General features: G+C 42.0%; 1 protein-coding gene across 3 annotated transcripts in view; it reads left to right on the top strand.

Annotated features, from left to right (window-relative positions):
• The first annotated feature begins 22,996 nt into the window (after positions 1–22,996).
• SCAMP1 (secretory carrier membrane protein 1) overlaps positions 22,997–26,578 on the top strand; it is a 125,812-nt gene continuing 122,230 nt past the window's right edge. Inside the window, exon 1 of one of the 3 annotated variants that reach the window (XM_007976164.3) lies at positions 22,997–23,205. In XM_007976164.3, the coding sequence (XP_007974355.2) occupies positions 23,149–23,205 (57 nt within the window). In that variant the 5' untranslated portion in view covers positions 22,997–23,148. The remainder of the gene's footprint in view (positions 23,206–26,578) is intronic. The other 2 variants (XM_007976174.3, XM_007976184.3) reach the window with 2 other exon arrangements.

Below are 26,578 nucleotides of genomic sequence, written 5' to 3'. Positions count from 1 at the left end.
CCGAGTATCTAGGACTACAGGCGCCTGTCACCTCGCCCGGCTAGTTTTTTGTATTTTTTAGTAGAGACGGGGTTTCACCATGCACCATGTTAGCCAGGATGGTCTCGATCTCCTGACCGCGTGATCCGCCTGTCTCGGCCTCCCAAAGTGCTGGGATTACAGGCTTGAGCCACCGCGCCTGGCCTAAGAAGCTCTTTCATAAACAAATTGGACCACATTGAGGGCCTTACATAGTCTACACTACCATAATTGCTCTCTAAATATAATAGTGCTTAATTTTCAATAGTTTCCACTTAATAATATTTCTGCTTCATTTACACATATGTTGTTTGAATAATCCATACAATAACAATGTGGTTATATTTTTTCAGCCATCTCTATGGTGAAAGTGTGTTACGAGGATTTTTAAGCAGAATAAATTAAACAGAATATTGTTAGGAAAGAAGTACGTACTATTTAAAATAGAAAACATAAACATGTTCCTCACTATAACTAGGGTTTCTGGACTTTGGATTCTCTGTATCACTAACTGATCTTCTGGACAACTGAACCACTAGAGAATTCCGCCAACCAAGGCTCAGTAGGCACATAATCACACACCAGTGTAACTGGTGGCTCAGGGAAACTGCTGAAACTTGAAAACCGGGTGGGAAGATGGTAAGCAGCTTCTGCATCCATAGAAGTTTAAATTTGTGCTTGAATCTGGAATCACCCTCCTCTTTTTCCTGAGTCTGGGTACTTTGGTGAACTTTTAAAATCATATTGTTTTAAACAAGTACCCTGCCATTTTTCTTACGGACACATCAAATGGAAAGCAGATGTTTCTGATTGAGTTATTAAATTTTGTTTAACGAATAAATTGCATTATGTCTTTCTAGAATGAGGGCACTACAGAGTTAAAGGGAAAAAAATCTTTCTACTAATTCAAAAATAATTGTTTCTGAGAGACGAGTGCCTTTTTATTCAGTTATTTCCTCACAGGAAATCATGAGACTAGGACCATGCCAGAGGGAACATATAGGTTTAATTTCCTCCTCACTGCATACTGAAAGAAAGACTGAAATGAAACAGGCTGGATGGTTAATGTCTCACATACAATGCCATTTATAATTGAATGAGCCCAAGTTTGGGAAAAGTACTATCGACTACTGGGTTTACTTCGTATAGGTTGTGGGGAACAAAGGATCCCTACGAATGAAGACGGGGAAATCTCACACAAAATGGTAGACCCTTTCTCAATTTTTTGGAGGAAGATATAAAGAAGGCCTTGGACTAGGAGAAGAGAGGACTTCACCCTTTCTCTTGGTTGGTGGCAGTGGGGCCTGACAGGGTAAGAAGGACATGATAATGATTCGTGACCATGAAAGATAAGATGGCCTTGGTCACTTGTGACATACTAAAGGCAAAAGAGAGAAATGGCTGCAGGGGATCTCAGTGCAAGACAATGGCTGACTGACTCTAGGACAAATATCTAAATTTCCATTTTATACTTTTTCTTTTGTATGTTTTAATTCCCCTTTAACATTTTCAAGTAAAATTTTAAGTCCTGCTCTCCATTGTTATCTAAATTGTGTAGCTCTAAGGAATGGGCCTGTATTCATAGTTAAAACAGAGTCATGTAGTAGTGTGAGTTTCCCCCATTCTTCCCTCTCCCTGAAGTCAAGTTGGTAGTAGTTGTCAGAAAACTGAGCGGGCATCACGGCTGAGTGGAGAGTGTTTTTCACATGCCAGGCAATAGCTAACGTGCAAGTGGATGTTATTGTCAGTGGGAAACAGCTTCTCCATAATATTCCAAGGAGAGGAAATTGGTTAAGGGGTGGGCAGATATTCTAATATTATAGAAGGGATTGACTATCTGTCCAGTAGATATTTTAGTTAGAGTAAGTCAGTCATGTAGAAAGAGTCACTCATGCCGGCTAGAATAACTTGGCAATTAAATGGTAGTAGCTTGCGGTACTTTAGACTTATTAATGCCATAGAAAATTCATTTGAGGGAATAAATTACCCATGGTTGATAACTATAATAAAATTATAAGATTATTACCTTTTTGAAAATGTCTAATATTGAGAAAGAATATGACAAGAACAGAACATTGACTTTTGCTACATCAAAAGAAAACTACATTTAAAATGAATGCAGCCTGCTCCCCATATGATTTTTTCCTATAATGTATTTGACAAGATTGGAGGGACTTGCTGGCCATCAAGACATGTAGACTAATGTTTAAATGTCAAAAGCAGATGTTTGGAGTCTCCGTTTATGGATCAAAGGTACAAAGTCCTCCTGTTTCCTAGGAAAATTTGAGAACACTCAAGATTGTTAATAACCCAGTGCTTTCTGTGATTTTTTTTGGCATGTCAGGATTCCTATTATGTTGCTTAATACTCCTAAACACATGCTGAGGGGATTATTTGCTTACTACAACAGCACTGTGGGAAACAATTTGATTTACAAAGTACTGTAGTTCTTCAAAGGCATGTTTTAGAAACATAATTAGAGATGGACGCAAAGAAGGGAGTGCACACACTATATATATTACAAATACACATACATAAAACATATATTATATATGATATTAAAATATAATATGTATAACTTATATAATATTAGAATATAATATATATTGTTCAGCATCAGCTTTGTCACAAAAATGTTGCAGTTCCACTACTCCATATATATATAAAAACACACAGTATCTGCACATTTTGACAATTGCAGAGTGGTAGAATATTACAGCTTGTTTGCACACAATTATGAATTTTACATGAGTCACAACAAATTATATGTACATTGATGTCGTATGGCTATTTTAATGAGCTAGAACAGGCTTGGCAAACTATGGCCTGAGGGCCAAATTTGGCCACATTCAAATTATCTATGTGCCTGGAGTTAGTCAAACTACAGAGTTTGAGGGCACAGTCCCCAGGAGTGCTCCCACTTCCAACACTAACTGAAAGTTCGGGAGGTTCCACAACCACCTTCAAGTTTGATAATTTGCTGGAAGGATTCGTAGAAATCACCGAAAGCTATTATACTTATGGTTATAGTTTATCACAGAGAAATAATGCAAATGAAAATTAGCCAAAGGAAGAGACAAAAAGGACACTGTCTGAGAAAGTTCCAAATGTGAAAACTTTTACAGAGATGACCTTCTAGAAGCATTTTGTATCTGTTGATTAAAAATAAATTAATCACAGATTTAATATAATTAATGCCACTACCAACGTTTAATCCTATGACATTCAAGAGCAAATACTACTGGTAAGGAACAAGGATGATATTTAGAGACTCTCCTTGGTAGGGTTGGATTTAAACCTCTAATTTTGTTTGTTTTGTTTTATTTTGGGAAAAGAGCCAGTAGTAATGGGTTTAGCATACCATCAACCAACTTTTGCTGAGGGCTTCCTTTCAACAAGGCAATTGCCAGGTACACAGGTCTCCAATCTTTCTTGTATCTGTTTCAGACCACAAGGGAGAAAAAAGATGATTTACAAGCCAAGACACAGAATTATTTCAGTCAAAACAGTTTATTCTAGATCCATAAAGCCAAGTTTTTCAGCTCTAAGCCCAATGAAAATTTTGTTTTCTTTACATACCAATTAAGTCAAAACTAAGCCATATTCTTTCTCCTAAACTTATTTTTTAGCTGTGAAAGTAATGAATGGTTAGCAAATAAGTAGAAATTAAAGCAAAACAAACAAACAAACAAACAAAAAACCTGGCCCATTGTCTCATCTATCTTTTAATTTTAGCTTTTTAAAATTAAGCCATATATCTGTGTGGACAAATACTCCCCACTCAGCCATGATGCCCACTCAATTTTCTGACAACTGCTACCAACTTGACTTCAGGGGAGAGGGGAGAATGGGGGACACTCACACTCCTACATGACTCTGTTTTAGCTATGAATACAGGCCCATTCCTTAGAGCTACACAACTTAGATAACAGTCGACAGCAGGACTTAAAATTTTACTTGAAAATATTAAAGGGGACTTAAAACATACAAAAGAAAAAGTATAAAATGGAAATTTAGAGAATGAAGCCATATCTCATTACACTATTTATTGTACCTTTTTCTGTTCATTATCTTATTTGTTTTTTCATATTATTACAGATTCTTTTTAAACATCATTTAAATAGTTATGTGATAGTCCATGCATAAATTTTGCATTATTGATTTAACCATTTGACTTTAGTTTTCTGTTTTTCTGAAATAATGTTTTTTGTTTTTTGTTGGGGTAATACGTCAGAATGTCATTCCAAAATCTTTTTCTCAAATTGATGCAAGCTGATAAGGTAATCCAGAACCTATCGTCTAACAGATGTCAGCTGCTATTATGACAAAACACATGCATTCACATATAAATGAAGTTTAATTATCAAGTCAAATAAGCTTTTTCATTTATACTTTTCTTTATCTTGACAAATACTAGGAAATATTTAATACTACACCTCTGTGATGGTTAATTTTAGATGTCAACTTGACTGGATTGAGGGATGCCTGGATGGCCGATAAAGCATTAAAGCATTGTTTCTGGGTATGTCTATAGGGATTTTTTTTTTTTGTAAGAGATTGGCGTGTGAGTTGGTGAACTGAGTGGGGAAGATTCACTTTTAATATGTGCAAGAGGTCCAGATGGAACAAAAAGGTGAAAGGCAAATTCTCTCATTCTCTCTCTTTCTCTCTTGTGGAGTGGAAATATCCTTCTCCTGCCCTTGGACATCAGAACTCCAGGTTCCTCAGCCTTTGGATGCCAGGACTTGCACCACTGGCTTCCCAGGGCTTTTGGGCCTTTGGCCTTGGACTGAGAGTTATTCCTTCAGGTTCCTCAGTTCTCAGGCCTTCTGATTTGGACTGAGCCACGTCACTGGTTTCTCTGGTTCTCCAGCTTGCAGATGGACTATTGTGAGATGTCTAAGTCACCATAATTGTGTGAGCCAATTCTTGTAATAAACCCTCTCATCCATCTATCTATCTATCTATCTATCTATCTATCTATCTATCTACCTACCTACCTACCTACCTACCTACCTACCTACCTACCTACCTACTTACCTACCTACCTACCTTATATTCCTTTTGGTTCTATCTCTCTGGAGAACCTTAACTAATAGTCTCCTATGTATGTTTAATGGAACCAACTTTCCAGAAACATTGCACTTGTGAAAGAAACAAAAATCTGTGTTGTCTAGGGTCAGTGAAACTTGTCTTAGTATGTTGTGGCTTGTGGTGGGCAGTCACATGGTTAGAGAATTAGAGGGTGCCCTCTATGAGTCTGCTACCCAGAAAGTATGAAGTATGTTTTTTTCCTTCTTTTTTATGTTTTAAAAAATTGATACACACTTTGGGAGGCCGAGGGGTGGGCGGATTGCCTGAGCTCAGGAGTGGGAGACCAGCCTGGACAACATGGTGAAATCCTGTCTCTACTGAAAATACGAAAAATTAGGCGTGGTGGTGCGTGCCTGTAATCCCAGCTATTCAGGAGGTGGAGGCACAAAAATCACTCGAAGCTAAGAGGTGGAAGTTGCAGTGAGCCAAGATGGTGCCACTGCACTCCAGCCTGGGCAACACAGTGAGACTCTGTCTCTAAATTTTAAAAAATTGATACAAAATAATTGTACATAGTTATGGGGTACATGTGATATTTTGATACATGCATACAATGTGTAATGATCAAATCAGGGTAACTAGGGTACCCATCTACTCATCACCTTAAACATTCATCATTTCTTTGTGCTGGGAACAGCACAAAGTTATTTTGAAATATATAAAAAATTATTATTAACGATAGTCACCCTATTGTGCTATTTTATATTTATATTTATTTTTATTTTTGAGATGGAGTTTCACTCTTGTCACCCAGGCTGGAGTACAATGGCACGATTTCAGCTCACAGCAACCTCCACTTTCAAGGTTCAAGCAATTCTCCTGCCTCAGCGTCTGAAGTAGTGGGATTACAGGCATCTGCCACCACACTCGGCTTATTTTTGTATTTTTAGCAGAGATGGAGTTTCACCATGTTGGCCAGAATGATCTCGAACTCCTGACCTCAGGTAATCCACCCACCTCAGCCTCCCAAAGTGCTGGGATTACAGGTGTGAGCCACCGTACTGTGCTACTTTAATGTCAGCTTTGCCTGCTAGCTGGTGGCCTGTACCCCTCCACTTTCTCCTCTTGATGTTACTACTTTTCTCTGTAGAATCCTTTTTGACCACCCTCTTCTTCCACCTAGAAGTGCTTAACGCTGCTCCTACTGCTGCTCAGCCTAACCCCTTGTCTCCATTCTCCCAATATTGAGAGTTACTCATTCTGAAGTGAGGTATTTCTTTGCCCACATGGGGCAGAGCTATTTCTTCTCAGTTTCTCATGTGCTTCTAGTGATGATAGCTCTTTATTTAGTTTCCTCTCTATTAGGGCTTTTCTCTCCCTGGGAATTTGGCTCGAGTTTCTGAGGGCCGGACAGGAAGGCAATCTGAGTGATGCATTATCACTCTGCATTCAGAACTCTCCTCCCTGTCAGATCTCAGCCTCTGTCCACAGACCAAGTCTGGCTCTCCATCCTCTCCTCAGGGGCTGAACTGTTTCTCTCTCACTGCCTGTGAGGGGATGAGGGGTGAGTTTCTGTTCCCCAGTGGTTTCAGGGCTACTGCCTAGAGGCTGACTGACGTCTCTCACGGTCTCTCCTGAGACAGCCGTTGGCCATCTTAAAGATGCGCTGTGGGTGAGGCTGTCTACGGGCTACCTTGACGTATTTAGACTTGTCTCAGTTCTCAACTTCTCAGCTTGAGCTAATGTTCTGGGACTCTCACTTCATTTATTTGGAAATTACTGAACTTGATTATTTTTGTGTTAATATTAATTTTTAAAATTTCACATCGTTAAATCTCCATGGAGTGATTTAATGTGATTAATTTCTTCAGAACCTTGCCCAACAAAATAAATGTTTTCTGCTCTTATTTTAAAATCTGTGACCTTCCAGTGTCTTTTATGGTGAAAAGGCAGTCATAAAGTAGGCAGAGCGAAAACAATTCTTTTGTAGTTGTATCTTTGAATACACAGGTTTTACTTTTCTTAAGAAATCTCTTAAGAAACTTTTATGTACTATGATCAAATATAGGATCATGGCAAAAATTTAGAACATATGATAAAAACTGTGCTAACAGAGCAAGTCATAAAAAGAGTTTAGAAAAAATGCTGTTAAGTGAGTGCAAATCTGATGTGAAAAAATTTATTTAGTTTCATTTATTTTTAAAATTAAAAAAAATTTTTTTTAGATGGAATCTCGCTCTGTCACCCAGGCTGGAGTGCAGTGGTGCAATCTCGGCTCACTGCAACCTCTGCCTCTAGAGTTCAAGGGATTTTTGTATCTCAGCCTCCTGAGTAGATGGGATTACAGGCATGCGCCACCACGCCCAGCTAATTTTTGTATGTTTTCAGTAGAAACAGGGTTTCAGCATGTTGGCCAGGCTGGTCTTGAACTCCTGACCTCAAGTAATCCACCCACCTCAGCCTCCCAAACTGTTGGGATTACAGGAGTGAGCCACCATGCCCTGCCAAATTTATTTAGTTTTAATTCCATCCTTTCATCCATCCATTCCTGCAGTCATTCAGTTTCTACCTTATATCAGATGCTGTGCTAGGTGTCAAGGATATGAAAATGATTCAGGCATGGTGTGTGCCCCAGAGGTATATATCATCTAAAAGCGGACAGAGATGTGTTAAGAGGTGTTGTAGAAACACCATTTGTGCCCCACATCACATTCCTTTGGCAACCTCTGACTTAGGCCACAGCTGCAGTAGGTGGTAATGGTACATAGTGATGGCTTCTTCTTGCCAGGGCACTTTGAGTTACTCAGCTTTTCTGCTTCAGGGCTTTCCCTGAAGCTACTTGATTGCCGTGTGTGTGTGTGTGTGTGTGTGTGTGTGTGTGTGTGTGTGTGTGTGTAATTTATACCCCAGGGTCGGGGGAATCTGAGCCAATGAGGACAAGGGTTGGTGTATAAATGCCCCTGGTTCCTCATGTTTCAAAGGCCAATTCTAAGAAACACTCTACATGGTTCCTCAGCAGATCCCCCTGGGACTGAGCCTCGCTCACCCTGCAGTTGTAACCCGCTTAACAATTCAGCTTTTATTGTCTTTCCCTGTTACCTGTCTCATTCTCCACTCTCTCTCACTCTGGCTTCCTGGGAACATCATCCCAATTAATGATTTGTACCCAAATCTCTTGTCACTTGCACCCAAGGTCCTGCTTTTGGGCAGAACCCACTTATAGGATTAGTACTAGAAGAAATTTTTTTTTTTTTTTCCCCGAAACGGAGGCTCGCTTTGTCACCCAGGCTGGAGTGCAGTGTCAGGATCTCGGCTCACTGCCTCCCAGGTTCACACCATTCTCCTGCCTCAGCCTCCTGAGTAGCTGGGACTACAGGCGCCCACCACCATACCTGGCTAATTTTTGTATTTTTTTAGTAGAGAAGGGGGTTTCAGTGTGTTAGCCAGGATGGTCTCCGACTCCTGACCTTGTGATCCACCCACCTTGGCCTCCCAAAGTGCTGGGATTACAGGCGTGAGCCACCGCGCCGGGCCTTTTTTTTTTTTTTGAGACAGGGTCTCATCACCCAGGCTGGAATACAGTGGAGCAAACACAGCTCACTGCAACCTCTACCTCTAGGATGCAGGCAATCCTCCTACCTCAGCCTCACAAGTAGCTGGGAATACAGGCACAAGCCATCACGCCTAGCTAATTTTTGTATTTTTTTTTTTTTATAGCGATGGGGTTTCACCATGTTGCCCAGGCTGGAAAATACTCTCTATAGATGATAAAGATATAAGCAGAGTTCTCTGATAATTAATTTCTGGGGTAAGAATTGCCAGGAAAGACCATAGGCCAATTGCAGGAGCCAGAGATAGGGAGAAATTTGAAATTGATCATTGACAAATAAGATCTTCCAATTTATTTAACTATAGCTCAAGATGAGATATTAACCATAGCCACGGGGTAATATAGAGGAGGCTAATTTGCATATCTCTTGTTATTGGGACTAGTTATATCTGCCTGAGGCCTTCTGGGGCTTCTAGATGAGTCAGTGACAAGTTGGAGTTAATGCCCAGTCCTAGGACTAAGCAGTTTTTAGAACAAAAAATAGGAACAGGTCTATGCTTTCACTTCTGAAACCATTTCTTGATCAGGGAGGATGCTTTTAAGCAGGAGAATGTCAAGGTGCCCAGGCTTGGCTTAGTGATAATGGTTGTGATGAGGGATGAAAGGACAGTTTGCTTGTGACACAGCATGGTGGCTTTTTACTGTCTTCTAACCAAGCTTCCAAAGGAACTTCTGCCAAATTACATGAGAGAAGGACTGAAAATTTAAAGGGAACATCAAAAGGAAAAGTTATGATTCATCAAAGCATTGTAAAAAACTAAAATAATAAAGGCCTCCCTGTGGAAGACCAATTTTCTAGCAGAGCCTAATGTCTTGGCTAAGACCCCTGGAGAATATGAGGTATGAGCAGGTCCACGCTGGTGTTAATGGAGGGAACAATGTCTGCTCTCAGGTCCAGATCCTAAAACCATGCCAAGTGGCAGGCAGAACGATCAAGGTTCCTGAGGCCACAGATAGAGGGAAACCCCAGGGACTGGTCAGATGAAGGGAGGTGATGCAGTGGAGGCAGGCGAGAGAACTGGAGATTATGAGTATAATTATCCACATCTCTGTCACTGTTTCTCCCCAGTTATCTTGTAGTTGCACATTGGGGAAACATGAGTTACAGCGGTGTGCTTAATAAGTAAACAAAATTGTGTCACTTCTCTAAAAACAACAAAAACATGGAATTCTCTACTTGGGCAGAATAACAAAAGCCTACTATAGAATACGAAGACAATATAAAACCCCAAATATGAGGCCTTTATTTTGTATAATAATTCTTAAAATAACCCTCATATTTACTTCACTTTTCCAAATTCCCATTGTTCATATTTGTAAAATGAAGATAATGATACTTAACCTCCCAAAATTATATTATACAAGAAAATATCTCTTTCACCTCCAGCATTTCAGTGCCTGACTTATGCCAAGTGTTCAAGAAATTTCAGCTGTTTCTACTCTCTCCTCACATAAAGCGGGGAAGATAATAGCATTGTAAATAAACCTGATTTCTTTTTTTTGAAAACTCTCAGCTTTAAAGCAGAAAGGGAGAACCAGGAAGTAACATTTCTTTCCTTAAAGGCTTCATAATCTGATTTGGGGGTATTTCTTTGGGGAGATCAGAAAGTGGGTTAGATTACTATGATTATTTTCTCTCTTACAAGAGTCCCTTGAAGATTTACGGCTAATAGGCAATTTAAGAATTGTAAGCTGTCTTTACTTTTATGAGGACTTTTGTGAAGTTGCATAGACATTAGGTGATAGCAAGTATGATTATAAAATTTAAGGTTCATGAACAAAATAAATATACCCAGATAAAAATAAATATACCCAGATAAAAATAAATATACCCAGATAAAAATAAAAGTAGTCCTCTTTCTTAGTCTTCACATACATATAAAATTGAGTATTCAAAGTAGTCACAGGCCGGGCGCAGTGGCTCAAGCCTGTAATCCCAGCACTTTGGGAGGCCAAGATGGGCAGATCACGAGGTCAGGAGATCGAGATCATCCTGGCTAACACGGTGAAACCCCGTCTCTACTAATAAGTACAAAAAACTAGCCGGGCAAGGTGGCGGGCACCTGTAGTCCCAGCTACTCGGGAGGCTGAGGCAGGAGAATGGCGTAAACCCGGGAGGCCGAGCTTGCAGTGAGCTGAGATCCGGCCACTGCCCTCCAGCCTGGGCAAGAGAGCGAGACTCCGTCTCAAAAAACAAAAAACAAAAAAACAAAAAACAAAGTAGTCACAGGACTGTAATACTTACTTAAACTTACAGTGTGTTAAATATGATCACTGATAAATGCCTCCTTAATATTTAGGTGCATATGTATACAATCATACGTACACACATATATGTAATAATGTCTATCTTATAAAATGAGAATAATTTCACCATAAAATTCTTATGGAGATCATTCTAGGAAATAAAAAGAGCTTTATAGTTAGTGCTATTTTGTGAATATTTGTGTCCCTTCCAAACAGATATGCTGAAACCCAATTTCCAGTGTAATAGTTTTAAGACACGTGGATTTGGCCGGGCGCCGTGGCTTATGCCCGTAATCCCAGAACTTTGGGAGGCCGAGGCAGGTGGATTGCCTGAGCTTAGGAGTTCTCGACCAGCCTGGGCAACACAGTGAAACCCTGTCTCTACTAAAATACAAAAAATTAGCCAGGTGTGGCAGCATGTGCCTATAGTTCCAGCTACTTGGGAGACTGAGACAGGAGAGTAACTTGAACCCAGGAGGCAGAGGTTTCAGTGAGCTGAGATTGTGCCACTGCACTCCAGCCAGGGTGACAGAGTGAGACTCCATCTCAATCAGTCAGTCAATCAATAAAAGAGATGTGGACTGTAAGAGGCAATGAGGTCATGAGGGCGGAGCTCTCATGAATGGAATTAGTGGCCTTAGAAAAGAGGCCTAAGGGAGCTTGTTCAACCCTTCCACCATATAAGGATGCAACAAGAAAGTGCCATCTATGAAGCAAAGAGCAAGGCCTCACCAGATGCTAAATGGGTTAGTGCCTTGGTTGTTGCGGGAAGTCAGGGACCCCAAACGGAGGTACCGGCTGAAGCCACGGCAAAAGAACATAAATTGTGAAGATTTCATGGGCATTTATTAGTTCCCCAAATTAATACTTTTATAATTTCTTACGCCTGTCTTTACTGTAATCTCTGAAAATAAATTGTGAAGATTTCATGGACACTTATCACTTCCCCAGTCAATACCCTTGTGATTTCCTATGGCTGTCTTTACTTTAATGTCTTAATCCCGTCACCTTCTTCATAAAATGGGGAGGATGAATGTCACCTCAGGACCCTGCGATGATTGTGTCAACTGCACACATTGTTTATAGAGCATGTGTGTTTGAACAATATTAAATCTGGGGATCTTGAAAAAAGAACAGGATAACAGCGATGTTCGGGGAACAAGGGAGGTAACTTTGAACTGCCCACCGGTGAGCTGGACAAAACAGAGCCATATTTCTCCTCTTTCAAAAGCAAATGAGAGAAATATCACTGAATTCTTTTTCTCAGCAAGGAACATCCCCGAGAAAGAGAATGTGCCCCTGAGGGCAGGCCTATGAACGGCCCCCTTAGAAGCGTGCAGTCTTTTATGGTCGAAGCTGAAGGGATGAAATAAGCCCCGGTCTCCTGTAGCGCTCGCTCCCAGGCTTATTAGGATGAGGAAAATTCCCACCTAATACATTTTGGTCAGAGAGGTTGTCTGCTCTCAAACCCTGTTTCCTAATGAGATGTTATCAATGACAAGTGCCCAAAACTTCATTAGCAATTTTAATTTCACCCCATCCTGTGGTCCTGTGATCTCGCCCTGCCTCCACTTGCTTTGTGATATTTTATTACCTTGTAAAGTATGTGATCTCTGGGACCCATACCCTATTCGTGCACTCCCTCCCCTTATGAAAATTGCTAATAAAAAACTTGCTGGTTTTATGGCTTGGAGAACATCACAGATCCTGCTGACATGTGATGTCTCCCCCGGACACTCAGCTTTAAATTTCTCTCTCTTGTGCTTTTTCCCTTTATTTCTCAAACCAGCTGAGACACTTAGAAAATGGAAAAGAACTCACGTAACCATCGGGAGTGGGTTCTCCCGATACTTGGTCTTGAACTTCGCACTCTCCAGAACTGTGAGAAATACGTTTATGCTTATGAACTACCCATCTAAGGTATTTTTTAATAGCAGCTGAATGCGCCAAGAGAGTTAGTTTTTGCATTTCATTGACCCATACCATTTGAAATGCTTCCATGGTGTTTCTATGAAATCATCATTTAGAATTCAGAATTTCTGTCCTGGAGTTATTATCATAACTGCACAATTCTGTTTGTATTGATTACCACAATGGTTGCTCTCTTGGCCAGGCATAGTATCTCATACCTGTAATCCCATGCTTTAAGAGGCCCAGATGGGAGCATTTCTTGAGGCTGAGAGCTCCAGACCAGCCAGGGCAATAAAAAGACCCTATCTCTACAAAATTATTTTAAAAAGTTAGCCAAGCATGGTGGTGGGTGCCTGTAGTCCTAGCTACTTGGGAGGCGGAGGCAGGAGGATTACTTGAGTCCAGGAGTTTGAGGCCACAGTGAGCTGTGATTTTGCCACTGCACTCCAGGCTGGGCAAGAGACTGAGACCGTGTCTCTAAAAAATAAATAAAATAGTTGCTCTTAATCTTATCTTTAAGCTTATTCTGACCAAAGATTTTAAGTGGCAATCCCTTTTATAAGCAAAGGTGCAATTATTTATTCAGCACCTAATATGAGTAGGATGCTGATATGGTTTGAATTTGTGTCCCTGCCCAAATCTCATGTTGAATTTTAATCCCTAATGTTGGAGGAGGCCTGGTGGGAGGTAATTGGATCATGGGGGCTGACTTCCCCCTTTCTGTTCTTGTGATAGTGAGTGAGTTCTAATGAGTCCTGGTTGTTTAAAAGTGTGTAGCATCGTGCCCTTCTTGCTCTGCCTCCTGCTCCAGCCATGTAGGATGTACCTGCTTCCCTTTCACCTTTCACCATGATTATAAGTTTCCTGAGGCCTCCCCAATCATGGACCAATTAAATCTTTTTTTCTTTATAAAACATCCAGTCTCAGGTAGTTCTTTATAGCAATGTGAGAACAGAGGAATACAGAAGCTATGCTAAAAAAATGAAATTTCTTCCTGCCTTCAGAAGCTCATATAATGGAGAAAGAGAGACAGATACATTCATTCATTCATTCACAAATATTTATGGAGAGCTCACCATAATCACTGCCATGTAGTAATAACTTTATATTCACAGGAGATGGGTCTACTATGAATTCTATAACAAATTGTTTTATATACTATAGGGACAGGAGAGACAAATTTGGATTATGGATATCTAGTAAGAATTTCTATAGGCTGTATCATTTGAAATTGGCCATGAGGCATTGACTAGACTTTAACATGTGGAAATTGAGTGACAGAAGGGCATTCTTGGTAGAGGAGACTATGTGCATGTATAGGTAAACTGAGACTCAAAAATATATCTATTTTTGTTATGTCTATTGTGTTCCTGTGATATAGAATACTTTAATACAATGAATCATAAAGGAATGCCACTATGATTCCTTTGTAATTAGTTGGGGTATACTCAGACCACTCAGTCTCTTGAGCAACATATAATCCCATGGGAAAGGGTGGGTTACTGTAGACAGCGGGTTGGACTGGGCTTGGTTTAGGCAGTGAGCTTGGAAGGCAGCCAGCTGGATAATGGGTGGTGGTGTGCATCTACCGCTTGCTAGTGGTCAACGCATTACGTCGAAGATAACTGATAAATATACGAAAGCACCTGCAGAGAAAGGAGAGCACCTCTTCTCTTGCTACCTTTTCTCCTGACGTCTCTCCCACAGTGAATGTGAGATGGTGAAAGCGCCTCTATCTTGTGCTCTCTCACATATGTGCTTGTGTGCAAGCTGTTTGCCCCAACGGGTGTGCTCTTTTGTCCTTTCCATGCTTCATGCTGATAGCAGTATCATCAGGCCTTCAAGGCCCGAGTAAAATCCTTCCTTTTCTCTGAAGCTTCCACAGCCCACTCCAGGCACAACCACCCCACTCCCCTCTGAATGCCTCTACTGTGCCTATTGCCTTTGCTCATCTTAAACAGCTTTTGCACTTTTTAACCATTTCTTAGTTATTCTTTAACTAATGTCTTGAGTTCTTAATTGTCCCTTAATCATAATAGTTACCATTTATTGAGCATCCTCTAATCTAAGTCTCATAATTCTAGGAGGGGCTATTATTACCCCTATTTGATTGATTCATTCATTCATTCAATAGTTTTGAGCTCCTATTCTTATGTCTTAGCCATTGAGATCTCTGTGATCAAAACTGACAAAAATTCTTATCCTCAAGGAGCTTATATTCTATTGGGAGAAGAGTATGTCAAGTGGTGCAAGGCATTTTTGAGCAAAATACAGCAGGGAAAGAGGAAGTGCTAGAGAGTAGAGGGCTAATATTTTTTTAAAGGGAGGTTAGGAAGGGCCTTACTGAGAAAGTAACAATTGAGCAGACTTGCAGGAGATGAGAGAATGTGTGAGCCACTCAGTCAGAGGCGGGAACTGCACCCAGGCAGAGGAAACAGAAGGAAAAAAGCTCTGTGGTGGGAGCATGCCTGGGGGACATGTGAAATGTTTCAGGCTCCCTGGCCTCCCCACCAAGATAATGTGAAGAGGAGGAATAGGAAATAAAGTTAGAGCAGCAATAGGGGCCGGAATCCATAGGGACTTGCAAGGCCCAATCTTTTACCCTGATACAGCTGGGAAACTATTAGAGGGCTTTGAGTGGACAAGGGCCATGCTCTCATTTACTTTTTTATGTTTTTGTTTTTTTTTTTTGGGGGGGACAGAGTTTTGCTCTTGTTGCACAGGCTGGAGTGCAATGGCACGATCTCGGCTCACCGTAACCTCTGCCTCCTGGGTTCAAGTGATTCTCCCACCTCAGTCTCCCAAGGTGCCACCACACCTGGCTAATTTTGTATTTTTAGTAGAGATGGGGTTTCTCCATGTTGGTCAGACTGGTCTCGAACTCCCGACCTCTGGTGATCTGCCCACCTAGGCTTCCCAAAGTGCTGGGATTACAGGCGTGAGCCACCACGCCCGGCCTCACTAACATTTTAAAAGAATCAGTTTTGTAATCTCAAAAAAAAAAAAAATCAGTTTGGCACTGTGTGGAGAATAAATTGTAGGAGGACAAGGGTGGAGGCAGGGAGGCTAGTTAAGAGACTATGGCAGTGATCCAGGTGAGAGAGGTTGATGGCTTGAATTAGTGTGGTAATGAAGGAGGTGAGAGGAACGTGAGGATTAGGGAGGAAAAGCAATTTGCCTGAAGAGTTGCACAACCCAGAACGCAGCACATCAGAAATCTGAACCCAGGCTGGCCTTCCTGCAAAGGCCCTGGTGCTTCTTTGTGCTTGTGTGATTTCGCCAACTTGGTTAGAAGATAGGGAAAGGACTGAATGCAGGGTTGCTACTTGCTCGACCCTGAGAGTGAATGTCTCCTTAAAATTGGTGCCCTAGAAGCCTCTGTGGCCTCACCCTCATTCTGGTTCCAGGACTAAGCCTCTGTATTTCAAGTTTCTTCTAGTGTCAAGGTCAGAACCCTACCCCAGAGATGTTCCATAGCAGTTTGTGAATTGATTGGGAGGCGGCAGTGGAGTTGCTGTTGGGCCCCAAGTGCATATGCTGTGATAATGTGGGAGAACTGAGGGAGTCCTGTGGAGACAGGCAGACTGCCTTGATCCCTCGAGGAAAGCCACAGTACTTGACTTTGTGCTGTTAGCATAGCCCGACAGTCTTGAACTCCAAAATACCCTTAGTACATTCTGGTTCATTTGACAAATAAACAAAGTTATAATTGTTTTACCAGCCACTGTGATAAGGACTGGGAATAATGAAAGCCAACAATCATAATAAAACATAATCTGTCCTTGAGGAATTCTCAGTTTAGAGCCATGACCACAATAAATAAATTTTAAGTTGACACTCACTTGCAACTGAAACAAAGGTTTTGTGCAGCTTCTGTTTATTGTGTGCCACATACTTGGATATTTTCTGTTCTCTTTTAAAATGTGCTGGTCATAGCCTTCTAAATTGAGTTTATGACCCACTAGTGGGTTGCACTATAAGACCTAAAATTTGAAAAAAAAAAAACAAAAAAGGAGAAGGGGAAGCAGATACATAAATAAATGCATGTAGAGAGCCAGTAGGGGAAAGGTACAGCTGAAAGCATACCTTTTTTGCTCTTGTTGCCCAGGCTGGAGTGCAATGGCACGATCTTGGCTCACCATAACCTCTGCCTCCCAGGTTCAAGTGATTCTCCTGCCTCAGCCTCCCAAGTAGCTGGGATTACAGGCAGGCGCCACCACACCTGGCTAATGTGAGGCTAATGAGGCCACGTGAGGAAGGACCGTGAGTGATACGATACTGAATTTAGTGTTTCTCCTATAGCTGACAAGGAGATCATGAAAGTTTTTAGGCAAAGGAGTACTTAATAAAGGTGTTTAAGAAGATAGCATTTACAGTGAGGGAAGAGTCATTCAAATAGTATTTTAGTAACGGAAGCAAAGATGTTAAGCCTCAAATGGAAGCTGTGGCATTTATTCACTCATCCACTAATTATGTGCCAGCACCATGTCAGATGCTGGAGTGACAATGTTGAAAAACATACAAACCTTGCCTTCAAGGTACTATGGCCAATTGGAAGATATATAATGATGACATCGATTATAGGACAGAGTAACACGCATTCTGAGAGTATTGCACAATTTGGTGAAGAGGAAGAGTGGAAAAATCTGCTTTTTCCCTTTATTAATAGTAAACTTTGACTCCAAAGCCAAATACAGTTGGTTTGTATATTCCTTTTTAAAAAGAATACTGTCTCTATGCTATTTACCTAGTTAAAAGTTGGGCATAACTGAGGGTCTTCACTCAGGACAAGTCAAATGACATTCACTTTCTTTTCATCAACACCCTTTGCAGTTTTCACTTGGTTCTGCTGCTTGGAAGCCTCTTGGCACACCAGGAAACTGAGTGTGTGTCCCTTTTCTTTCTTCTACTTTCCACACCCCAGCAGTGTGGACAGGTGGTTCTTGACTTGCAATGGTTTGATATATGATTTTTTGACTCTACAATGGGTTTATTGGGGTATTAAATGCATTTTCACCTTATGATGGGGATTATCAGGGTATAGCTCCATTGTAAATCAAGAAGCATCTGTATTAGATTTTGTCTGCTGTAACAAATTACTACCAATTTAGCATCTTAATACAAAAATTTGTTTTTCTTTTTCTAACAAAATAATCTGTACAACCAAGAAATTTATTTTTTTTTTACAACTCTATAGGTCATAAGTTCAGCATGAATTTCACCAGTCTAAAATCAAAGTGTCAGCAAGGCTAGGTTCCTTTCTGGAGGCTCAAGGGAAAAATCTATTTTCTTGTACATTGATCATTGGCAGAATTTAGTTCCTTGAGTCTATAAGACTGAAATCTCCATTTCCTTGTTGGCGGTCAGCTGAGGGTTCTTTCCAGCTTCTAGAAGCCACTCACACGCCCTAGTTCATGAACCCCTTCCTCAATCTTCAAAGTCAGCACCTCTTCTGCCTTCCTCTTCCACTTTTAAGGACTCGTGATTACATTGGGCCTACTTGAATAATCCAGGATAATCCCCTCCTCTCAAGGTTCTTAACCTTAATTACACCTGCAAAGTCTCTTTTGCCATGTAAGGTAACGTATTTACAGATTCTAGGGATTATAGCATGGACATCTTTAGGGGAGCGGGGATTATTTGGCCTACCACACAATGCCTGCATCTCCTCTGTTATCTCCTGAAAATGTAGCCAGTGGCAGAATAGGGAGCCAGATAGGCTGGTGCTGGGGCGTCGAGGGTATCAGCAGACACAGGAGCGAATCTGGAGACTAGACCCACTGCAAGAGATGAGGGATTTCAGTTCTAACCCATCAGTGAACTCAGAATCCAGTGAACCTTTTGAGGCAAGAAATGTAAACATCTAACTTGGCATTTTCCTAGCATTTCCCAGCTATAAGCTAGGCAGTTTAGAAAACAAGGAATTCAGACTCTAGACCCTGCTTAATAGGTTCACCAATGAAATGTGTCAGACTGAGTTGAAGCAGCATGATGATGGTGTGAGGCACACTCTGAGGGAAAAAGCAATAGGGTTAGGGAGGAGTGAGCCACTGTCCCAGATTAATAGAATGTTAGAACTGTCCAAAGGATCTGAGATATCATTTAGCCATGTTCTAGGCCTTGTAGGAAGTTTCCTGGAGCAGGCCTTACCCTTGTATCTGGTTTACTGCTTTAGCCACAACATCACTGTTTTAGTTGCTCAAGAAATACTTGAATGATGTACTAGAGTAGAAACTCTGGTTGGAAAGGTGAGTTGACATGATCAAGATCAAACTGTTGGTTTGCAGGAGAGGGGGCATAGACTGGTTTTGTTCTACCAAATTTAGGAGGTAGCTTCCGTAAAATGAACTCCTGCACCAAATGAGGCTTCTTGTGTACTTTCTGTCTACCTTGCACATAGCATTTCTTCCTTCTACATGAAATTATTAATATGGAATAATTCATTTAATAACCTATTCATTTAATGTCTAAAACATGAGTCAAGAGACCTGAGTTCTGTTCCACATTTCCCCATTCACTTCCTTGGTGTCTGAGACAAATTACTTAACCTGTCCAAACTCCAGTTTCTTCAATCATGAGACAGGCTGAGGTTCCTTCTCAGCTCTCACATTCTATAATTCTAAATTTCATGGAGGCTAATAAATTAATAAGCTCCCTGCTATGGTGTGGGTATGGCTTTGGACCTGCAAAGTGTCATGTTGAAATATGAGTCCCAGTGCTGGAGTTGGGGCCTGATGGGAGGTGTTTGGGCCATATGAGTGAATTCCTCACAAATGGCTTGGTGCTATTCTCCTGAGAGTGAATTATCACCCTTGAGAACAGGTTGTTGAAAAAAGCCTAGCATCATCTTCTCCCTTTCTCTCCCCTGATGCCCCATCTTGCACTCTAGCCATGTGATCTCTGCACGAAGGCTCCCCTTTGCCTTCTGCCATGAGTGGAAGCAGCATAAGGCCCTCATCTGAAGCTGATAGCCTGCAGAACCATGAGTCAAATAAACCTCTTTTCTTCATACATTATCCAGCCTCCCGTATTCCTTTATAGCAACACAAACAGATTAAGACCCTTACCCATGGACCATATGTCTGCATGTCCTCATATTAGTGTTCCCAAAGTGTGGTCAGCCACCATCTAAATCATCTGAGGTCGGCCATGCATGGTGGCTCATGCCTGTAATCCCAGCACTTTGGGAGACAGAGGCGGCCTGGATCATTTGAGGTCAGGAGTTCAAGACCAGCCTGGCCAACATAGTGAAACCCTGTCTCTACTAAAAATACAAAAATTAGCCGGGTGTGGTAGTGCATGCCTGTAATCCCAACTATTTGGGAGGCTGAGGCAGGAGAATTGCTTAAACCAGGGAGGTGGAGGTTGTAGTGAGCCAAGATTGTGCCACAGCACCCCAGCCTGGGTGACAGAGTAAGACTTGGTCTAAAAAAAAAAAAAAAAAAATCACCTGAGATCCTTTACATACACTGATTTTTGCAGTTGTTGTTAAGAATAATGAATTCGATGTATGGTCTCCATTAGACCATGCTTCCCTTTTCACTCTATGGGCATGCTACACATAAAAAGTGGTAATATTTTTATGTGTATGTGGCATACTAGGGGAAGAAACCTTAAGACTGTTTGTCTGCCAATGCACATCTTGCTGAGAAACTCTGCCATAAGTATTGAGAAAAACAGCTGCAGAAAAATATGCATATAATTTCACTTTTTCAAGACAATGCCAAAGCTCAGTATTAGAGTGCATGTGTATCTGCATGGATATGTATTATGTTTTTATACAATTACATGTTATTTTATGTAAGTATAGATATACACTATTATAAGAATATTGAAAGAAATGTACTAGGTTGTTAATGTAGGGGAAAAGAAGAGGGAATACAAGGAATAAAAAAAAATTTTAAGTGAAAAATTCAATATGTATGTCATGACTCCATTTATACATTTATGTAAAATAATGTATAGAGATGTAAAAAATAAAAAATGCAGATCCAGAGCCCCTATCTCAGATCCTTTCAAGCGGAATCTTAGGAGGCATGGTGAGGTGGATGTCTGCATCTTCAACAGGTATTCCAAATTATTCTATAACAGTAAAGTCTGCAAACCTTTGCATTAGGTGCAAATATCATTAGCTGTAAACACAACATAGTTGGAAATTTCCATTCTGCAATGCAGGCTCAGTTGATCCTCATCGTCTTGGAACATAGTAGATGCATAATAAATAGTGCTGATTATTTTGAGTCATTTGGAGGACAGGTGGAGGGAGTGAGGGCAAAAGTGGTGAGAGGAGCAGATGAGCTGGGCAAGGACATCCTTGCTTGGGAGAAAAGAGGCAAAGCGTGTAAGAACATATTGAGCCTCCTTGCCACTTTTGACATTCAACCAATATTTCTTAGGCATTATGTATATATGCAGGACACTTTTCTGTATCTTGTTTATGTTAATTCTTAAATAATCCTTTGCAGACTCAGAGAGGTGAAAAGAATAGCACAGGTAGTATCAGAATTGGGATTAAAACCTGACACATACATTGAGCAGCAAGTTAAAACCGGGCACTGGGCAGCTGCTGAGGATGCGATGGTGAGTACAATAGACTGCTTGCACTTTCTGATATCTAGAATCTTACAACTCTGCTGTGATCATCCTTGTCTGTGGTCATTTACTAGTTGACATCTTCGTTGACTACCTAGAAGCAGCTGCTTCGACATCTATTCCAACCTAGATCCCGTCAAAGGGAGATTACAACAAATGTGCTTTTTGTCTGTCATCTCTAGCTAGTGTTTCACAGTGGGGGAAGTATCATTTCCTAGGTGACTTTGCATAGAGCAAGTTCCCCAAAGGCCAAGGAATACTCAATCTAGATTCTTCCAACCCTCCAGTACCCACCAAGTCAAAAGAATTCTGGCTTCCTGTAGCTTCATCTAAGTGCTTTTCTGTTAGGGCAGAAGGAAAAGTGAGGCAAGCGATGCTCTTTCAGTAAGTTTGGTGGTCGGGGCGGGGTAGGGGGAAGGAATGGTACTGATTTTTTTTTTTTTTTTTTTTTTTTTTTTTTTTTTTTTTGAGACGGAGTCTCGCTCTGTCTCCCAGGCTGGAGTGCAGTGGCCCGATCTCGGCTCACTACAACCTCCGCCTCCCGGGTTCAAGCGATTCTCCTGCCTCAGCTTCCTGAGTAGCTGGGACTACAGGCGTCCGCCACCACCCCTGGATAATTTTTGTATTTTTAGTAGAGACGGGGTTTCATCATATTGGCCAGGCTGGTCTCGAACTCCTGACCTTGTGATCCGCCCGCCTCGGCCTCCCAAAGTGCTGGGATTACAGGCGTCAGCCACCGCGCCCGGCCGGTACAAATGAATTTCTTAACACATCTTTTGATCATCTCGTCCTTGGTGTTGGAAAAGACTAGGGAAAATCCAAAAGTGTCTATTTGGTGCCCAAATGCTAGAGTTAATACTCGAGGGCCTTGATCTCTGGCCTCTTACCATCCCTCTCCCATTATTTCTGAAGAAGTAGCCATTTTGCAGATTCCGAAGGATGGCAGCCAGGGCCGGCCCTTCGGACTGAATCTCATCTCCTTCTCCACGCTCCTTGGATCAAGCTGGGACCGGCAGCGCCAAGGCTGCTCTCCGTGATTTAGCAGCAACTTAGAGTCAGAAAGACCGGAAGAGGGGAGGCCGGGATTCTCAGGTGGGGTCAGGAGTGCTCAAAAACCCGTAGCAGCGGCCGCGCCCCCGCCCCGGGGAGGTCATCTGCGGCTGGCGGTGCAGTGGCCTCTCCAGTGCCCGCGTCCGACGGTCTAACGGCACTGCTCCCGGGGTGCGCGGCCCGCGACTCGGGCTGCCTCCCCCAACCTGGCAAGTGTGCGTCCTTCCCACAAAATGCCACCACTTCCCTAAGTCACGCTGGGCCCCGGGGAGCTGATTTGAAATTGGTCTTCAGAAGACCGAGCAGGGCCGGACGCAGCCGGCCTCCGGCTGAGAGCGGAGGGGAAGCGTCCCATACTCTCCGAGAATCCCGCGGGCTCGTGGCGTGTGGGACGCTTTTCATCCGCTCTCAGTTCCCGGTTCCTACGCCCCAACTCCCTACTCGGTCGCAGCCAAAGCCCGGAGCGTGGGATCCGGACCTGGAGGAACGGGACGGCGAACGCTAGCGGCGCCGCGGCCGGGAGCCCGCCGCACCGGGCATGCTCAGTGGCGCGGCCGGCTGGGTGGCCCGCGAGCTGCACCCGGATCTGCTCGGCGGCGGCGACGTGAGCGCGCAGGGGGGCGGCGGCCTCGCCTCGTCTCTCTCTCTGCGCCTGGGTCGGGTGGGTGACGCCGAGAGCCAGAGAGATGTCGGATTTCGACAGTAACCCGTTTGCCGACCCGGATCTCAACAATCCCTTCAAGGTGAGCTTCAGCCCCAGCATCTCCTGCCGCCGCGACGCGTCGTTGTTTGTGAAAACGGACGAGTTCCTTCTCGCCCACTGCGCCTGCCCCTCGGCTCCCCTTAGCAGCCCAGAGAGGGGCGCGGGGCCGCAGTACCCCATTTGGCCCCCGGCCCCGCGTCTCTCGTTTGGGTTTTGGGCTTTGGAGGTGGAACCTCCTCAGCTCGTGCCCGGCCGGCCTTCCACACGTCCCCGACTGGTGAGGGTCGTGCCTGCAGCCGGGACTGGGCCCGCGCGCCTGGAGGGGTCCTGGCCCGCCTCTCAGGAGCGGGGAGAGTGAGAGCCGAGGGCAGGTGGAGTCGCCCCTTGCCAGGCAAGTGTGGCTGGCAGGGCCGGGAGGCGGCGGAGGGGGGCCCGCCCTGGGGTGGGGTTGTCATGGGGACCCGAGGTGGCGGCGGCGGAGAGCTGCGTGGGGTGATGGCAGAGGTGTGGAGGAGGAGAGAGGTGAGGGCACCGAGTATACTGCAATTAAAAAAAAAAAAAAGGTTGTGTTTTCATTTTTTAAACTTGTGTTGCACCCAAATACCACCAGTGGCGCTGCCATCCCCCCTCTCCTCGTTAGGCTGAGGTTGAGGGTATTGATACCAAAGCAGAAGTTAAAAATAAATAAACATAGCTGGAAAACAATAGTGCACGTGGACGACCTCTTCCCTACCCAGCTGCTTCTAGCAAGGTAAACGATGGGATATTTTCCAAGCACCTAGTGCGTCACCGGTTCTCTGGGCCACATGAGGATACCATTTCCCACTTGAGCTGCTTTTCTTCTTGGAGTCGACCTTATCAACAGCTTCGGAAGGGCTTGGCACAGAATCCTGCAAAGGAAGGCGGCTGAGATGTTCGTCGCCTGCGTTTAAATGAATGCAACATCTAAATAACTCTCTTTGAAAGTATTCTGGATTTCCTAATGAGTGTAACTGTTAGCACGTGTAATTTGTTTCCAACTGTTGGTTGAAGTTGTTTCTCAATCCCCCCCGGCCGTGTGCAATAGTAACTTTAATTTGCAATCACACAGAATAAAACTAACTCTTAATTTGTGGTCACACAGGTGTCACTTCTGGCTTGTTGAGTTTACATCTTTTTAGTCCTGATCTTATCTTTCATTAAGAATCCTGGAAGAGGAAAAATATTTCTGCTCTGATTATTAAATGCCTGATAATTCCAAGGAGGATTATTTTAATGAAATGATCCTGATTATTATTGACAACTCCACTCACTTTGTAGCAGTGTAGAGTTAGACTCAGTCACTCTTTCATTGTCCCTAATGTTACTTAAGAAAATTCAGTACAACTGTCCTGCACCTTTTAGTGACATGGTTGCATTTTAAGACATTTTTTTTTTTCCCCTGGCAGTTTTTTTTCAATTAGTATTGGACTTGCTTCCATGTTGTGGAAAATCGGGTTATTCTTAAATGGTAGACTTCTAAAGAGACCGTTCATAAATTGTTAAATGGGTGTTATTTTAAAATATTTTGAAGATAAAACATCAAGAACCTTTTAGCCTTTCCTAATTCAGATAATTCATTGACACTGTTTATTCAGCATCTGACGATTTGGCAGTGTATTTTCTACTTGGTCATTCCATTTCATGGTTCATTTCATATTAACTGGCTTTCTTGTTAGGGCAAGACATTGTCTTCATCTTAGCCCAGACTGTCCTTTTGTGACATCTAATATTGCTATGACACTTTTCCTCTTGTGACATTCATAAAGTTGCTGTAGTAATTCTAAACCTAGGAGTTGTTTTAAATATTCATTGTGGCATAACATTATAAATCTTTGTAAGTGGATGGACTCAGGACACTGATTATTCAGGTTTGAAAAATGCTTCAGGGACAGTTCATTTAGGTCTAAGGGAGACTTGGTTGTGCACACATTTCTGCTTATGATCTTTCTTTGATTTTGGTGACTGTTACAGCACTGTCAGTGTGTCTGACCCTTTATTTTTCCATTTCCATTTATATTCACCTGCTCCTCCTCCTCTCAAAAGTGTAGTTTAATATCTATATTTTGTCTTTTTCCTTTTTCTTATATTTATGTAAAAGTGATTTTTGAAATAACATTTCTGATACTCTACTTAAATCTGAAATGTTCCCAGACTCCTTTGTGTTAGTTTATGATCAGCCTCCCTAGTAGCTGGGATTACAGGTGCCTGCCACCACGCCTGGCTAACTTTTTGTATTTTTATAAGAGTTGGGGTTTCACTGTGTTGGCCAGGCTGATCTTGAACTCCTGACCTTGTGATCTGCCCACCTCGGCCTCCCAAAGTATTGGGATTACAGGCCTGAGCCACCGTGCCTGGTCGATCATTTTTCAAATCTTTTTATTTTCAGTATTTGAAGATAAAGCTCTTATTTTCAAGTATATGATATTTCGCATTTGGTAACTATGCTGATTTCTTTTTTATTAAATCCTATTTGGTTTCCATTGCCTTTTTCATTTTTTAACATTTATTTTCCTTCACTTTTATGTTAGGAATACTTTTGCAAGCATCTTTGTTTGAGCCATATTATGAAAGTAGTTTGAGTCTGTTCTCCTTATATAATATAACCATAGTGGTTTACTTGATTTTATTGGTTGTTTTAAGGTTGTTTGCTGGATTCAATTCTTCTTTTTTTTGGTTGAGCCCTTGCTTTATATTCTAGTGGTTGTGCTAGGCTCAGTGAATGGTTTTATGAAATTTGAATGGTTTTCATTACACATCAAGAAACTTGGAATAACTGGAAATCTTAGTGGTACAAAATAAAATAGATGATTAAGTATGTAGAAGTTTCTGAAGATCCACTCTTGAGCTGTTAAAATGGGGTTTTAAAGCTAGAGAGGGAAAAATTTTTCTATATAGTCAACATGTAATTATGGAAGAATTGCTGTATGTCCTTTGTTTTCTGTTGAGTTTATTTATTCATTCAACAAATACTGAAGAAATATCTCTGTCCTTATGGCTATTAGTCTAACAGTGAGACAAATATGCTTGGAAAATTAATAAAAGGGGAGAGTTTAATAACCAGGAGAGGTCAGCAATATAGGCTCTTACAAGTCAGCATAAGAGTGTATGGTTAAGTGCCAGAACAAGTGCAGTTTGTTCATAGGAGGGAGAAATTAGTAAGTGGTCAGAAAATCTTCATGCTTTCTAATATGCTTTTGCATATTAACATATGATAATTGATTGAATAGGATAGTTCATTATGGAAATAACATTTAAATTAATGTAATTTTTAAATTCTGAGGAGAATTAGAATTTCACAGCTAGGAAGGCAAATTCTTGAAATATATTCAGTCAGATCTCAAAGATTAAAAAACGAAGCCCACAGAGGCACGCTTGCTCATTGTCTTATGCCC

This window comes from Chlorocebus sabaeus, chromosome 4 (genome assembly GCF_047675955.1).
Source record: "Chlorocebus sabaeus isolate Y175 chromosome 4, mChlSab1.0.hap1, whole genome shotgun sequence".
NCBI classification, from domain to species: Eukaryota; Metazoa; Chordata; class Mammalia; order Primates; family Cercopithecidae; genus Chlorocebus; species Chlorocebus sabaeus.
Note: the sequence above shows the minus strand (reverse complement) of the source record. Positions and strands in the feature narration are given on the sequence as shown.